The sequence below is a fragment of the Mizuhopecten yessoensis genome, unplaced genomic scaffold (assembly GCF_002113885.1).
Source record: "Mizuhopecten yessoensis strain PY_sf001 unplaced genomic scaffold, ASM211388v2 scaffold11185, whole genome shotgun sequence".
NCBI classification, from domain to species: Eukaryota; Metazoa; Mollusca; class Bivalvia; order Pectinida; family Pectinidae; genus Mizuhopecten; species Mizuhopecten yessoensis.
Genome location: NW_018408922.1, coordinates 1 through 18,902, shown reverse-complemented (window position 1 = coordinate 18,902; position 18,902 = coordinate 1). Strand labels below are relative to the sequence as shown.

Here is an 18,902-nt window from a genome sequence, read left to right as displayed (position 1 = left end):
ATTTTCAATTACTTCATAATAGTAATGAAACATTTATTAGGTAAACATCAAAACGTCAATTACAGGCATTGTTAAAGGTAACATATAATCTTTATTAACCTCCAATGCATGTGTTCACCCCCACTGAGATCAGTGATAAATTTAATCCTTCAGCTATCTCTCTGTATTTGAGTGTCACACCAAGAATCCTGCTAAATAATAATTTGTTCAAAAACGAAACTCATTCATCTTGATAGCAAATCAATATAAAAGTAAACATAACTAGGTCATAGGTTTCAACAACGACAACCAATCAAACATAAATGACCTAGTTCATTCTATTATGAAGGAAGCTCACTGCATTTACAATATTGGTTGGGTTTTCTTTTGTAATTTTAGCAAGAAAGTGAAAGAGAAACATTTCTATAGTGAGAAAATTTAAGATTAACAAATGAAAACATGCAACTGCTGGGCTAACTCTAATGTATACATGTGTCGAGTAGATATCCTGGGGAATGCTACCTCAAATATAACAACCAAAATATAATTTCTACCTACTACACACCTGTATCATGATGCAATCTTTCCGACAATATCGTTGGTAGAAATATATATATATTGATGCTGTGGTTAAAAACTATCTTAATGAATCGGTAATATAACATCATTCTACCTTTTTGTGATGAAAATCCTAACGACTTCATATCTGTATGATGTAATCAATGATGATGGTTTTACACTAACAGGTAAGAAAGAGCACTCTGTTTACCATCTAGGCAAAAACGTAACTGTTATATGGCAATACCATGACCACAGTTTTTTAAACATATATTCATTCATATTCATAATTTAAACCACCTGAAATAATTGACTAACTTACAAGGTATTTAACACATTACATGATAATGGTATTTGCGTTTCTTATACAAATATTTTGTTATTATTTGATAATCGAAAAACAAAGTATCAATATATCACCGTATCTGCCGTTTTTATTTCATTGTTATACACTTAAGCATTGAACTGCTTTCAGTTGGCATTCATAGGCAATATGAATGCCAACTGGATAAAGGCAAATTCATTGAATGGATTTTCCTTTGTCCAGTTGGAACTCTGACTGAGTATGAATGCAAACTGAAAGCAGCTCAATACTTTATTTACCATTTTTGGAATTTGTTCACCTCAAAAAAAAATCAATTAAACTTATAATTATTCAGTATTAAGTTCAAATAATGTATATATCGTGTATGCTTGTTCAATTAATAGAAAAACCATCGCCCAGGAAGGGTCAATGGTATCCAACGTAACAATTATGACGTCATAATAATGATGACGTCAGCGATCGGTCCATGGCATTCATAGCCTATATGAACGTCAACTGAATTTGGTAGGGTTATATAGTGGCAATGCCATACGATGGTTTATACATAGTGTTAACTGCTAACACCTGATGAGACAGGTCATGTAAAATTCGATATCATTTTTGTATTATGATGTATTTCAGAAATCTGGAAGTCAATTTATAACAATTTAAAATCTAAATATTACAGCATTTTCTATTCAAAATCTGTTTTTGCAACTTTTAGAATGTGCAATCGTGAATTAATTTATTCCATGATTTCTATTTTGTCAGGACGCCATATTTATATGACAATTCAATATATCATTCTATAAATATTGTACTTTTATGACCTATTGATTAACACACGAATGAGAGTGAAAACACGCTATAATACCTCGCTATACTGCTTCCATTTCTTCAGCTTAAATGAAGCGTTCCTATATGGGATTTGACATTATATTGAATGGGCTTAACAAGCGATTGGTATGGAATCTTAAAATGGAGACTTGAAAATAACGTTGGCGATTAGAGAGATGGCAAGGAAACGAGAGACATTATAATGAGGATTTACTGTATTTTAGTAGGTGCCTTGCATACAATTGCAAAGATAAGCGGTTTATAGATAATCTCATACGGCATCTTAGTGTTAGGATATTGGAATGAAGGATGTAATGGACGTCAATTAATTTCCATCGATGGAGTTTCAAAAACATATTTGGATATTGGCTAACTAAGATTGTTTGCATTTCTATGTACATATATACAATATAAAATGTTACATTATTTCATTGGACTACTCTGTGGCCTACAACTTACAGGTTATTTTTTTTTAAAGTTGTCTTATTTAACTACTGTTTATCTTTGTGATATTTATCAATCCGGACTACGAAATTATAAGCTACTGAATATCACCGAAGCTGCACTATTTATCCGGATGATTCTTAATTCTTTTTTTAGATATTCACTTGTCCGGATGTAGCTTCCCAAAAACTTTTAAGTAAATGAAATATTTGCAGTTTATGACGTCTAAGTACACACAGTGTGACCTTTATATGAAGAACCTCCTTATTCCTTAATCTTGTATAAGCCTGACTTTTAACATGTCTCATTTTGTATATTGTTATACAAATCGATTTCGTGGAAGGAGAAAGCATGAGAATTACAAAAATAAAAAATAAATCTATATGCAATTTAATTTAGAAAGGTTTCACAGAAGCACAAAAAAAGTTTACACATTAAAAAGTAACGTCATCAAATATGTGAAAATTTAACACCAAAATAGAAACGTGTTAATGTTTATGCTACAAATTTGGTGTTAAACGTCACTATAAAAACTCAACTATGCAATATCAATTCACCCCATTGCACCTTTTAAGCACATTACTTTGATTGTTATGTACACTTTCCAATGTGTGACTTCAATTAAAAGTGAATGTTTATCTTAACTGATTTTGGTTTTTACTCTTCTCTAAAATATCAATCTATTGGCGCTCAAAACGCTCCGATTTAATGTAATGGATATTGGCATTCAAACCCTGCGACGTGTCGAAGAAATAAAATCATAATGATTCTTCAACTGAACACGTGTATAGCAATGTTCGAAAGTGCTTGGCGCATGCTAAACATTCCATACAGATGTACGATCCCATTACATTACAGCACGCATCGCCAAAACAAGAGCATCATTTAATTATTTTACACAAACATGCACAGATCCCCATCGCCCTGATTGATAATGTCATGTTGCGCCTTTTTGTCATAAATACATTTCTGACTTACGTCACTGAAGACGTTAATGTTTGCACCAACTTTTGAAAACGAAGATAAAATATAAAAAGAGTTTTTAAGTAAGGTGGTTGGTTTTGAAACTATCTCAATAACTCTTGCATTAGTATACATTTGGTTTACGTGTCTAGATAATGTCACTGTCTGTGATAGTAGTAGGAGCTGAGGCGACGAAGGGTAATGGCCCATTTTAAAAGATAAAGTAATATGATTTGAAGAGTTTATGTAAATTTTAAATCCATTCGCACGTACGTTTATAACTGTAGTATCCGTCAGTCCTTGTACATATACACAGAATGTTCATTCCGTGATGGCGTATCAACTCTTCGACATCATCGCCAGAAATTCTGCAGTTACAAAATGTGCATCATTAGGTTGCAACAGTGATGTTTTTAAGTCAATAGACAATACACTTAAACATTTTGTTTCAAAAGTTAGGTAGGCATGTGATCATATTAATTAAATAACTGAAACGTGAGCCAGAAATAAACTAGATTTACACAAAAGTCTCCAAAAAAGACCACAGAGATTTTAGAAACACATACACAAACGTAAATGCATTATGTAATTAAAAAATGCATGGCGAAAGAAGTTGAATAAAGTTCCTTAAAAAGTTATATTTATTCCTTACCATCGTAGTTAATTAGACCATCCCCGTCAAGATCTGCCTCGCTAATCATCTCCTCTACCTCTTCGTCAGATAACTTTTCTCCCAGACAAGCCATAACGATGCGGAGCTCCTCTCCGCTTATGTAACCATTGCCATCCTTATCGAACACTCGGAACGCCTCTTTTATCTCCTGTTCACTGTCAGAATCCTTCATTTTCTTTACCATCATCTGTAAAAACTCATCGAACTCGATCGTACCGTTGCCTGTAATACAAATAAGAAGAAGAAGAATGAAGCTCCTTAGAACATTTTGATATTAAATAGTACCAATTATAATATCATGAAAGTGTTTACGTCACAAAAATATCCCGACAGTATTATATTAATCCAGTATTTGTTAACACATAAACTGTCAGATGTAACAGAAACACGAAGAACTTTGAGTGGCTGTAAAGGTGGGCTCCAAACCAATGCTATAAATCCTATATGGTCGGCCCACGCAACGATTTCTTTAAAAAAAAAAAAATATTTCGAAACACATAAGCCAGACTGCTTTCAGTATTGAAAGTGATCTCAGACCCTTTAGGACTTATATTGACACATGAGAGCTCCTTCAACTACTCCTGGTCAGAAAAGAAAGTTTAATATGAAGCCTGTAAAATCACTATTTTAAAATGCAAAGCTGATAACTTCCTTTTAATGCTGTTAAGGGGTAGTTGATTATTTTGTTATATTATATATGTTCTTATTTTGAAAATAAAAACTTCACCGGTTTCAGATTTTAAAAATATGTTTTCCATACAAAGAATATTTCTGAAACGTAATTTATAAGCAATAACATTTGGTGAACTGACACTTTAAGGCATAGAATGAGGAAAGGGAAGTTATGTCAAGTAATCTGTTAAGCTCAATTCGGACTCAAGCTTTGACAAAAAACCCAGTACTGGCATCAAAAATTATAACAAATAAGTACATATTTGATATCAACATGATTAACTACACATTAGCAGCAGCAATATAAGGAAACAAATTGATCATTATATTAAAATAGTGATTTTCAGGCTCTTGAGAAAGTATAAAAAAAATTGTCCTGACCAGGAGTATTTCAAGGATCTCCAATTTGGACCGTCATTTTCAATAATGTCCCAGTCTGGCAACGTTGTTGAAAATATGAAAAAAATCTCTGCGAGGACCAAATATAGACCCAAACAATTATATTAATCAATGAGTTCACCGAATCAAAAATGGCACATTAGAAATAAGTTGTGATTTTTAAAGTTCGTAACACTTTATATAAAACAATAAACATAATCTTTAACAACAATTACAAAACATGCCTTGTTGTAAACATTCGATTGTTCATTATTGTTATTGATGCGTTTACCTTACCATCAGTATCTACTTCTTTTATCATCTCTTGTAGTTCGGCATCTGATGGGTTCTGTCCCAGAGCCTTCATGACCGTTCCAAGTTCCTTTGCCGACACTGTACCATCACCATCTTTATCAAAAAGGCTAAATGCCTCCTGGAATTCTATTGGAGAGATAAAAATCATTATGAGCTACTGCCAAAGAAAAAAAAAAAATACTGATTAAAAAAAAAGCCTGACACGTGAGACGTGTAGCACGTTTAGAAGTGTACAAGGTCTTAGATTCAAATCCATCAAACGTCGGAATGTTGATGTGTCCTTGAGTAGGGTAATTCCAGAACCCTTAAAGCTTAAATTTAGCTGGAAAATTATATGGTTTTGATTTGTTATCACTGTTTCCATGCAGTGATGTTCAAACGGAATGACACTGTGATTACTGATGTTTCAAACTATCTGTCAACATTTTGTCATTTAACTGTCTCCCTTTTGTTGGAAAATGCATAATTTGGAAAATCAGAAGCTGCATTCATTTTTTGACACGCTTTTCCATGTTTATTTATTCATGAAGTATTCATTCAAAACTTAATTGTTCTATTTCCATTATCTTAGTCCCAAGAGATGAAGTTCTCTTCACTCAAAAAGAAAAAAAAATCAATGCCTACAACCCTTGATCATGAATAAAATACTTCTTCGAAACAAACATCAAGTATACACGTAGATATCCTTTACAACCGCTCCGTCCTTTATATATTCTACATGGGATCTCTCAATCATTTATTGATATGTATCTATGTACTGAAATGCAGTATGAATGCCTCACTCACCAGCTATCTGATCTGGTGAGAGGTCTATTTCATCTTCAGCTTGTTCTGACGTCGTAGACTTGAATAATAAAAAATGATTAAAAATATCAGTTGGTCAGGGTTACCCATTAGAATATGATATTGGATATGTATGCAGTGTATCAATGTTAAATTTCAAATTCCAATCACAAGCTACAGAATAAACCCCTATCATCTGCAGGGAACATTTATAACATCCAATGTGGGATGCAGCAGGCTATTAACTCATCCAAAATATGAGAAGCCATCCGTATTAATATGGATAGGGGTACGCATAATGCGATAAGCTGTCAATAAACTCTCACCTGTTTCATAAGTACTCGAATACACGTAGGACTAGGACGAGGAAATAAATAACTGTACAGTACAAATTGTTTGGTAAAGCAAATCACGAAAATGTTTGTTCTTTGTAAAATAAGGGCAAGTGCAGCTTTAAGCTATGTCCGGCAACTGCATCGAATAAAAGACTAAGATGATTTAAAAACCAATGATAACAATGATTTCTGCAAGTGGTCCATATTCATAAAACGATAAAAACAAACTAACCTTAATTACCATTTAGCATAGAAACATTGTTAACATGTTAGTCATTCAATGTTTGTATGAGCACAGAGATAGACAAACGAAAAATCTATTTTAAAACAATAGACTGTGATTCGGGTTAGGCATGTCATATAAACCCAATCAATTATCCTTTAGAATAACCCTAGCATGATGCCTCTATTTCTATTTAATCACACGGTTACTACCACCACCTTCAACAGAATTAGTCGCCAAAAAACATGTATCTATTGTTTGCAATATGATACTTACCATTTTTAAGGAAATCCCTGTTTTCGCCTACATAGGGCCTATTAGTCGTATAATACGGGTAGTCATGAGCTGTTGGAATCTTCAATGTGTCCGTTTAGTACTAAACTGTGGTTGTTTTGATATCTGAACGAATCGATTTTTATGCATGGTTTGATGGTTTTATAAGCCAGGGTATAAGCAATATGTGAATTGTTTTATGTTGGTAGCTCATTGTATTTAATTATCCTGTACAGTTGTGACTAATTCTTTATATGAACGTGTCTCGTTTCCAGTCACCCGTAATCTAATACTTCGGCTATTGTAATGTCCTCAGATACGTTTCAAACGGACAGACACGGGTTTGGTGCACGTCACTCAAAAGGTAACTGGTAGCGATTCTGGTGCCAAAGTCTGCAACGACATCAAGCAAATTTCAAAACAATCAATTAATGATGATGATATGGGTGCACACCTGAAGTGGGATATGACGCATTTTAACAATATAATATAAAAAAACACTTATTTTTACATTGTTTGATTATATAATACTGTAATTTAGATATGACTTACCTTTTCGTCCTTAAATACATTGTTGTGTATTGTATTAGATTTATGGAAATTTATAAGGAACATTGGCAATGCTGTTAGCCTTTCACCTTTTTGGAAGTTTACCATGAAGTGCAAAAGTTCCTTGGATGTCAAACTAAAACTGCACAATCATTTATTAAGTCATAAAGAAGCTATTGTGATGCCGTAGACATATTTATTGATGATGGACTTTTGTCGAGCTAAACATATGGTTATATGAACCTGAGAAAGCGATAGTGACCGAGACGAACTGTTTATAAAAACAGTAACGTGGAGTCAGTATCACAAATCGCTGACCTTTGACAAAACTATTAAGCATTAAGGGAAATATGTGTCATCTTATATAAATAATATAAATACATAATATCACTATAACACTATAGAGAAATGGGATGGCCTCCATTTCACGGCATCATTAACCTTAATATTTACTAGTGAACTGTCATAATTGTGATAACGATAAATTTAAGGTTATAAAAAATATGTTAATTTGATGTCATTATAACGAACATTAAATCATGGAAGTAGATAAATTTACTAAAAATGTGAAACATGTAGGTAAAAATATTGAAACTTTGCTGCATTAGTTTGCATGAAAGTAATAGTTGACTGCTTTAAACCGGTTGCATGTGTTGTTATATTGTACCACACATTTGTGAGACTAGTTATCGCCCTGACTTTGCACTGTTAGTGACGATTGACCTAGATAATGCAAAGCACATGGCTTCTGAGTTGTCCAATATAACGACAGTATGCCAAATTAATAAATCAGATGGTTTTGGTATTTTTAAATTTATAGAAAAGATACATGCATGTGGAGAAACGCAGACCAGGAAATATGTCTTAACGGTAAAGTGGTGCTATGAAGGGTTCACTTAAATGTAGCTGTAACATATAAACCCACAGAGTACTTCTACAGGCATTGGGGTATAACCGTATGTGTATAGATGAAGAGATTTCCCCAGGCTATTGAATTGATAGCATAAATATAGATAAATGCAGTGGATATAAACCAAATAAAATATTCAAATAAATTCGAAAACAATACGTTCGGATCAAATAACGATTATGTTTCACATATTATATGCATTAGAAACCGTTTTAGTTTCATTGTTTTTGTTTGTATTTTTAATAACATAAAATAGTAATTTGTTCTAGTATTTATTCCAGAATACTTTCTGTTTTCCTATGAACCAGTGATCCGTGCCTTTCCTTATTTAATTTCTTTTCTCAAAATAAGATAAAGCACGTTTCAACTTGGTTATCTTTATTCTTTATCGAAAACATATCTCTACCCGGATGGTTAAAGTAAAAACAAAATGTTTACACAAAACATTGGCCTCGATACTATGATAGGATTCCGGAGCAGCGATTGCATATCTGATAGTCAGAAGCGAAAGAGTCTGGAACAATTAAGGGCTCTCAGGGGAAACGTTTCTTATTATTAATATGCAGCAGTATTACTATGTTCAGTTAGTTACCGAATGGCAGAGAATCAGTATATCTGAGTAAAGATGGTGTGTAATAGTTACTCGTGCATGTTATTTCATATACATTTAGTTCTAAACTAAAACGAAGGAGTGGAATCTGTGAAGGAAGATGCTGGGGTTAACATTTATAGAGGATGGTCTGTTGTCGGTTTATTTTGAAACAACATCTTCCAAATCAAGCGAGTGTACTGATTAATCTGAGATTGTGGAGCTTACACTACAGAATGCATGTCGTGTAATACTTGTGCTGATAGCTTCAACAAGATTGGTTGCCCGACTCTTACAAGTGTTCCCCACCACAACAGCCATAACCAAGAAGACGCTTAAATCTACAGATAAAGAGCCTTGCATTGATATCAACTGATTCCCTCTCCCAGCTTCAGTAAGACACCGCCATCTATTTTTGTAAACAGAACACTACATGTGTTGGTTTGTGGTTTTAGGGCGGTGAACATAACATTTCCTCAATGCGTCTTAGAGGTATGATTTGTTAACTGTATATCAAACAGGATTTTACAAAGCACAAACAGGCTATAGATATTGATAACCAATTTAACGGCTGTGATTGTTCTTCATACGGGGCTGTCCGCGCTGGTTCTGAATAGTTAATTAAGGCAGATCGGTTCCAGATCACAGCGCAGTGTTCAATTATCGACTAAACTGCAATACACTAAGAAGACTCTGACCTTTCGAGAAAAGGACTATATTTTGTAAATGGGCCAAAAAGATTTGATATTCTGATATAACGTATTTAAGACTGCTCCTGCCAAACCCAAATTACCAGAATAATTACACTGTGACCAAGTAAGACGGAGGGACAACTGTAATGTCAGAATCGCCCTAGCTCACGGTGAGTTTTTTTTACTTTACTATCAGATAAAAAACAAACTACTCTTCACTGATATAAATGTGTGTTAATGATAATAGCAGGCCTGCCTGATGTTTTGGAGCACCTGACTACACTACAGGTGAACAGCTGTCGGTCATATGTTAAGCAAATAAAACTAATAGCTGTAACCATCACACACTTCGAACCCGTACGTGCTGGGCTCATTTTATTGTTTAAGATGAAAGCAGACTTTTAAACTTTTCACAGAACTTATATTTACTGAAATCACCTTATCCACTTTCGTATGCTTTATTTGTGTGTTCATGGAGAATTGTTGTATAACAAATCACTTTCTGGATTCACTTAATTGGATTATAACTTATAAACATTGACCTTTGAACTACAACACCTTCGTTTTGTACTCGGTGAGGCGCAGGCAATGGAGTAGTCATCGACATAGGTAAAGAAACATACAGCTAATTGTTCTGAATGGAAATTGAAGAATTGGCATCTTTTCAAGTAATTAGGTTCCGTAAGATATAGTTTGAGAACGAAACAATGTATAAGAATTTATTTGTGCATGCTTACCTATGATATCTGTGATGTATGTACTGTATTTTATTGTATTTGGTTCTCATATCCCTCTCGTAACTATAAGATTAGACTTTATCCTTTATACAGAAAAAAAATCGTTTAGTTGGTACGCTAATATGTTGTGTTTGGATATATTACACACATATTTATTACTCAATTTAAATATGATATATATAACTGTAAAAATACATTTTATGTGAAATAATATTAAAAAAAAAGATGCATGCGTTTCACTTATACGCACATCACTGTTTTGAATTCCCTCAGGGGCAAAAACTATGCCTGTTTGTATATCAAGCATCTGAAAAGTATAATAAAACTTACTTGATTTACTTCAAAGTTAGTGTGACGTATATGAAGATTGAGACGGTGTACATGATGTCTAAGTTGATATCTCTCGATTGATTATTTTGCAGATGGAACATCTCTCACAGGAACAAATAGATGGTAAGTTTACGTCGTGGTGAAATACACCCTAAAATCATCTCGCAGAACGCACACTCCTGTATGTGACGTAATCTAGTCAGACGCCATAGTTCTCTATGCAGTTCATTAGCTATTATGGTGCTGCAGCTTGCAGCTCCAAAACACTACGTTTTAATAGAGCTTCTCGACTATGTCTATGATAGCGTAAAGTACAGATAAATCCCTCCACTTATAAAGTGAAGTAGAGAAGAGGAGGCCGATAGGTACTATGAAGGATGGTACGAGTTGACTGTTTTCCGGTAGAGGAGACGAGACAAGTCTTGGTCAGGTCACTTCATTCAGGTTAGAACAACAGCATAAGTAAATGATCATAACTTATGACCCTTATTACTCTATCACTTACAACCACTCCCGTTTCGCTCCCTTTTGCCTTACTGCAGAGTGTACTACCATTTCCATGTGTATAAATATAAATATAGATCTACACAGGTCATTATCCTAATCTTCCATCAAGTTACGTCACGGTTTTCGACAGTCACTGAAAGCCGACATTGTAGGTTTTCACTGTACCGAATGAGAATTTCACATCCTCATATTACGAACGCGTGTAGGTTTTTTTTTTTAACTTTTTGCCACTCATATAATCTTCGGTACATACTTTGGATGTATGCTTTGGTTTCGGTTGTGATACACTACGTCATGAAAAGCTTGATAACTAGCTAATTAATGGTCAATATTGTATGATTTTATGAGGCTTTCAATAACGATTTATATTGGTTATCAATTACGGTGTTTTCATTTTTTTTTCTCCTTGCCAGTATAGAATGCAGTCTCTACTTTGAGTTCTCCGCTGAAATCAAACGATTAGTATGCATTTATTTGTATTAAGAAAAATCCACCTCTGTGTAATTAGGATAAGAATCCTTCCCTTGTTTTTCTCTGAACTAATGCTGACTATGCTTTCATCCCTGGACTGGAACATACAGAAACTCTACCTATTTATAAAGTAATCATGTTAACTTAGCATGATAATTGGACCAGATAACAGTTAGTTTTTATGTGTAGAAACAATATAGAAATTATCTAATTTGAACTCGTGCGCTTTATTTTTACATGGCAGATTTATCATATTTATTTTTGTACTTATTAACGTTGATGTAACTGTGGTGTTTTTAGTCGTATTTTGTTAATACACAGGCGATATGCTGAAAGGGTGTGCATAATGTAGGTCAGCTATAACGTTTTCTACACTTAGTTCATCAAACCGATGCTATGCATTCAAAGTAAATACGTATAGCCCGCAGACTGCTGGTCGTATTTTTTATGCGAAAGACGGTTCTCTTATGAACGAGCAATAATAGATTTTTATTGGACACATAATGTAATCAACAAAAATATCTCCTTCGGATCACTTCTAGACGTTAGGTATCATTGTGAAGGTCGTTCTATATCTTAACTTAGTTATCTAAATGCATCTTCGGACCTTATTGTCGTCAAAAGTATGTATCAAGATGGTATCTATATATATAGTGTACAGAGCTTGTGTAGTTATACATTATATAGCTATGTTAATATCGATAGCTCGTCAGGGACCCATGTGAACTATTCGAATCAGTGATCACTGGGATCAAACTACAATACTTAGTGGACTAAACTGTCGTCATTGTACCTGTACATATATCGTCCTTTGTATAGACTGGGTCAATACATTGAGTTAGGTCACCTATTCTTACCAGACATCATTTCAGAATAAAATAAGATTTTGTGGTTCCTTCGGTAATTCCAATCGTGTCCTTGTGTATTTAGTCTGGAAGGTTTTCATGAATTACATCTTTAAAAAATTAATAGTTATAACCAACAGTTGTAAATTAGTAATGATAAAAAGATGTTTACACACCTTCCCGTTTAGCTGTAGATCTATCTATGTTCAGACATGGATTCCTTTTTATTACTGATGCGTCCTAAACTGACAATAGAGTTAAATATGGTACAGTAAATATTTACTCTATTTTGCTTTGTATGTTAACATTCAGTCATTCTAAATGTTTAGTTTTGATAGTAGCTTTCTTATTTCTAGTGATTGTAGATGGCGTTTTGTTTGTTTCATTTTACGTGCTGAACTGATGAATATTTCCAAGGTTTTCAAATTATATTTGCTTAATGAAATTACATGAACATCTTTTTGTCCCATCGGTTATATCTTGTATGAATGTATGATCGAAACAAACGGATAATTCTATAGTGAAATGTAGTTGTTAGATTCAAATCATGTGTGGATTCTGGTTTAATTTGTAAGTTTCTTTTAGTGAATTTACACGTCAAACTGGCGTCAATTAGTCACAGTAGCGGTCCCGCATTGCAGGCCAGCTTCACACCCAAATCTATATTTATCACAGATGTTGTATAAACTGCTCAGTTGAGTGTAGGAATAGGATGCGTTTTTTTCTTTATTAATGTCATTTGAAATTAAGATTGTAAGACTCCCGATCGATTGATAGGCCTTCAGTCACGGGAGGACTTTGGAATCGTACTACAGTAGTCTTCATTGCTTACAGACATGAAAAGAAATAACCAGAACTAATGGTGTCACTGTCATATACATCTGGAAAACTATTACCTTAGCCACACAGGAAGTTCTTGAATTCCTATTTAAAAATGTATATCGCATGTTTCTTTAAGACACAAGATGTCCCTAGTATTTGTTTTTAAAGTTTGAATTTGAATTAAAAATTATTCATGAAACAATCAGAAACTCGTTACCATCCATTTGATGCATTTATGTAAACCGGAACCTTAGTAATACGGAAACCTCTGTTATCCGAACACAGTTAAATTAAACTAAATTATGTTAAAGTTTTCCTATACCACTGCCAGAACTGTAATGCAATGACTATTTCCTTTCTGGCATGATTATAACTCTGATAAATCATTTCTGAAAAGGAACCCATACCATCCGGAATATTATGATTTGGATGTTACTGTATATATCTAAAACTTCTAGTGTATGTCGTGTAGGGGGAAAGGGATCACCATAAAAGTAAAATTTGTATCGGTGCAACTTTCAAAATAATTAAAATTGAACACAACATGCATGAATGGCACCAGTCTTAAGTCCTGATATAGATATTAAATCTTTACCCAAGATTGTACAGTACACTGTGGTGGAGACTTTTAAATGTGACTGGTTTTCTCTCCTCGTTCACCGGATTGTGACCGGATTAAGCGGTATTCTGATCGGCTTTAGATAGTACACACAAACATATTTCTCTGGATAAAACACACAACCCTATTTCTCTGGATAGTACACACAAACCTATTTCTCTGATAGTACACACAAACCTATTTCTCTGATAGTACACACAAACCTATTTCTCTGAATAGTACACACAAACTTATTTCTCTTGATAGTACACACAAACCTATTTCTCTGATAGTACACACAAACCTATTTCTCTGATAGTACACACAAACCTATTTCTCTTGATAGTACACACAAACATATTTCTCTGGGTAATACACACAAACCTATTTCTCTGGATAGTAGACACAAACATATTTCTCTTGATATTACACACAAACCTATTTCTCTGAATAGTACACACAAACTTATTTCTCTTGATAGTACACACAAACCTATTTCTCTAGATAGTACACACAAACCTATTTCTCTGGATAGTACACACAAATATATTTCTCTGGATAGTACACACAAATATATTTATCTAAAGATTTAATGTAATTAATGGATTATCTTATGAGAATCAATTAATCTCATGGAAATTGATACAATTAGATACAGATCTTCAGTTAAATCCGATTTTATGGTATGTATGTATGTACAGTGGAACTGTAATTAATTCTACTACCGGCAAATTTATAATTCTGTAAAAGTGTAAATATTTGCGTATGGATATATTCGCGTTGTAGCTCTAACAGTTAGTCCGAAATCTTAACATTTATTATATCTATAATCTGTATAATATAAACATTTGCGTGCATTTATTTTCGCACTTATATATTTAACGCAAAAATGCAAGCATTTCCACACTGTGAACATTTCCTCTTTTACAGTATAACTGTAAGGGTTTAAAGAAACATAAAACCATCAAAATCGTTTGCTTAATATATTTCATTTGATACAGTTCTCTATAACCCCAATGGTTCAAAACTAGATCTTACTAAAAAATACATCGTCGCTTTTGCTGACACATGGTATATGTATTATAGTGAATTGAAGAAATTATTCCAATACTAGATTCTAAAAGAAATGACGCATTTTGAATTTTGATTTTAAAGGTATTGTTTGAAAATATTGGAACCCTACTTTTTGCAAGAAATAGGATAAGTTATACACTTGGTATACATGTTACATGTAAGTAAAGGAAACGAAGTTTGACTAGTCTTAGCTTGTCCTTACTGATTGTGTTTCTCTGTACAGAATTCAAGGAGGCGTTTAAGATATTTGACCGTGACGGAGACGGTACGGTGGATGTAGTGGAGCTTGGAACGGTGATGAAGTCTCTGGGGCAGGAACCGACGGAACAGGAAATCAGGGACATGATCAACGAAGTCGACAATGATCGTATGTGTTTGTATTTCTTAAAAAAACCTAACTCATTTTTCAACATTATTATACTTTGCTTCTAAATCTTTCCCCGGTTTCGTTCTGTGTGCAACAAAGAATTGCATTACCGTATGGTGTAGTATTTATTACATTTCTAAATAGTATTACGGTCAATCAGGATAACTTACCGTTAAATGTTATTACTCTTGTCTGTTGGCATTTACAAAGTGATACAAATCGCTAATCTTAAAATTATCAACAAACTTGCGCATATCTCTGTATTTCATCATAAGTGTCGATCACTTTTAAAATGTTTAAACAGTAAATAACCTTGTTATTTCTACATGGAAAAATTCCATGTGATGTTGGTAACTTTGAATTGTTTCAGTTCCTTTATTGACAGATTGCGAGATTGGATGTGGTAACCAATAGCAACAATGTCTTTAGCATATATCGTCAATAACGAGATTTACTCACTTAATCACTGAACCATGACTTTATAAAAAGCTTTGTTTAAAATTTAATGGAGAATTTCCAATGTTATGCATGTCGAACAGCTACAGATTTGTGTTTTAGAATCTAGTAAACTGACCAAACTGCGGAAGCCGTGACAATGTTTGAATATAACTAATGATGCAAGCACTGGGCTCACCTCTGTTTATAATTGACGCCCCTGCAGCCGCAAAAACGTTAAATATTTTAATCAATTTTACTCACAGGCACTTCTTCTGGCGTTAGAACAACCATGTGTTGAAACTAAATGTTAAGATGAAGATTCGACAGTTTTGTGACTTTTAGTGCAATTAATTATCCAGCTGGTATAAGTGGCTTTAACGATACCGCACATGGGTCCGAGTATGAGTTATATATAAGTATAGACGTATATATAAAGCTCTCACTAGAAATACAATGTTAGATAGCACCTGCTGATGAAGAAACCCAATTAAAGCTACCATGTGGCTACTCAGTTCAGAATCTTTGTAAATAATCCAAACTGGAATTGAAATGGTAACTTTCTTTAATGCGAGTGCTTTCTAAATTCTGAGATTTAAACAAGAGCGTAAAATCCCATTTATTTTGATCACACGCAATTCTTTAAACCTGACATTTACAATTACACGTTTACATAAAGAAAATACAATTAATATACATAGAATATAGCATGAAACAATGTTTGTTTTGGATCCTTGAAATATGTATTTAATTTAATGTACTATTTATAAAATGAAATACGTAATAAATATGATTAAAAACGCAAAATGAATTACGTACTCAACAGAGAGTGGCTCAATCGAGTTCCCAGAGTTTCTACAGTTGATGTCGAAGAAAATGAACGACACGGATACAGAGCAGGAAATCAAAGATGCGTTTAAGGTGTTTGATTCGAACGCGAGGGGGTACATCACGGCCATAGAACTGAAGGACATTATGACCACTCTGGGCGAGAAACTGACCGACGAGGAGACGGACGAAATGATCCAATATTCCCACGCGGACCTCGAAGGCCACATCAACTACGTCGGTGAGTGTTAGGATTCAAAACAGTATCAGTTTAAAGACATACATCTTCTTAAGTTTGGGAATCGACTCATTTAGGGTAATGAAACGCGTGCGATATTGAAATGCATGAGTTGGTTTATTATAACGTTTGAACTACCCCGCTCTTATAAAATGAACCTTAATACCTTTATGTTACCGTATTCAATACGACAATAAGAAAACCTGTACAATTGTACTTTATGTACACACAAACTTATTTCTCTTGATAGTACACACAAACCTATTTCTCTATAGACGTTATTATTAACATATATCATCTATCAACTAAACGTCTATTCATTAGTTTCTTATTTGCGTCAGTCTATTAATTTCATGGCTTGAAAAGTAACATTTTAATGGCTATCTAAATTAACGATGTACCTCATTATTTCCGGAAGACGCTCTTCTACATAATTTAAACAAAGTAGTTGAACTCTTTGTACCAATTAAAGATTGAGTGCTACACTTTTAGCTTCCGTACATTAATCGGAAAGCTAGGTATCTATATATCTGATTTTATTCTTTTACAGAGTTCGTACGGTTGATGACAGCGCCGTGAGGCTGTATATAAAATGAATTACACTGTGGTTTGGAAATATGCCTAGGATGAACATCATAGACACACTTATACATAGATACGTCATAAATCGAGTGTACGCAATCATTTTCACACTGAAATAAAGTTCCTTTCCTAACCTTTTGCTCGTGTTTGCGAGGAGAGCGTTTGACTTGTAGACATGGATTCGTGGTAAACCCACGACAGGAGTGTTTCAGTATCAGACAAGGAAGTAAGGTGCCGTGGGTTTTCAATGGAGCATGACGGAACACTGCAGGGAAGCTTCATGAGATGTTAATGACGTCATACGTTTTCTACATCATGAATTAGAGTCGTGTAATGTATCTTTAACGATTTGGATATTCATTAAAGAGATACAAATAAATCAAACAGTTGTGGATTCTCTTTTGCTGCAGCACTGTAAAATAACATCAGCAATACGATATATACATATAAATCAAATCATGATGTGCGTTTCCTGCTGCAGCACTGTAAAATGATAATCGTCCACGACAGATGTATAAAACATAGCGCCTAAAATGTCCAGAGGAGGGTGTTTTTTTGTTGTTTTTTTACTTATATCAGCATTTAGGAAAAATCAGGCAGACATTTCAAAAAGATAATTTGTTGTACTTCTGGAAGAAAGTTATTAAAGACTGTTTTCTGAAGGGGTCTTGCTGGAAATTTTTAATTCTCGTAAAACTTCAAAAAATATCACTGTGTAATCCAAACAGCTTATAAATTAGTTTAATTACGCAGCGATATAAATAATACCAAAAGATAACCCAATACAAATTAAAGTTTTGCAAGTAAGAATTGAAAACTATTATATATGTGTATGGTTACATTGTTTCAATAAAGAATCATCAATAAATATTCATGTTAACCGAATTACAACAGTATGTTATTGAATTCAAACTTCACTTGACAGATTTCGGAGATATTTACACACTTGCTTAACTTCGAACTTGACATAACCGTGAAACTAAATACAATAGAATAATAATTAAATAACTCAGGTTTTGATATCATGGAGCAGCCGATCGAGGTGTTTCCTAACTAAAAGAATCCGCCAGTAACAATGTACATGTGCTATATGGTACATTTTAGGTTATCTCCAGTACAGATCCACCAGCAACTATGTACATGCGCTATACGGTAGGTTATCTCCAGTACAGATCCACCAGCAACCATGTACATGCGCTATATGGTAGATTATCTCCACTACAGATCGCTATATGGTACATTTTAGGTTATCTCCAGTACAGATCCACCAGCAACTATGTACATGCGCTATACGGTAGGTTATCTCCAGTACAGATCCACCAGCAACTATGTACATGCGCTATACGGTAGGTTAGCTCCAGTACAGATCCACCAGTAACCATGTACATGCACTATATGGTAGGTTATATCCAGTACAGATCCACCAGTAACCATGTACATGCACTATATGGTAGGTTATGTCCAGTACAGATCCACCAGTAACCATGTACATGCGCTCTGTGGTAGGTTATCTCCAGTACAGATCCACCAGTGACCATGTACTTGTGCTATATGGTAGATTATCTCCAGTACAGATCCACCAGTAACCATA

The 18,902-nt window shown here is 34.0% G+C and overlaps 1 protein-coding gene across 1 annotated transcript in view; it reads left to right on the top strand.

Annotated features, from left to right (window-relative positions):
* The window catches only part of LOC110440620 (calcium-binding protein LPS1-alpha-like), a 43,399-nt gene extending 25,426 nt beyond the window's left edge, over nt 1-17,973 (top strand). The window contains exons 11-16 of the mRNA XM_021483780.1: nt 3,373-3,381; nt 4,021-4,062; nt 10,637-10,667; nt 15,085-15,228; nt 16,490-16,732; nt 17,280-17,973. Of these exons, the coding sequence (XP_021339455.1) occupies nt 3,373-3,381; nt 4,021-4,062; nt 10,637-10,667; nt 15,085-15,228; nt 16,490-16,732; nt 17,280-17,308 (498 nt within the window). The 3' untranslated portion in view covers nt 17,309-17,973. The remainder of the gene's footprint in view (nt 1-3,372; nt 3,382-4,020; nt 4,063-10,636; nt 10,668-15,084; nt 15,229-16,489; nt 16,733-17,279) is intronic.
* The last annotated feature ends 929 nt before the right edge of the window (nt 17,974-18,902 follow it).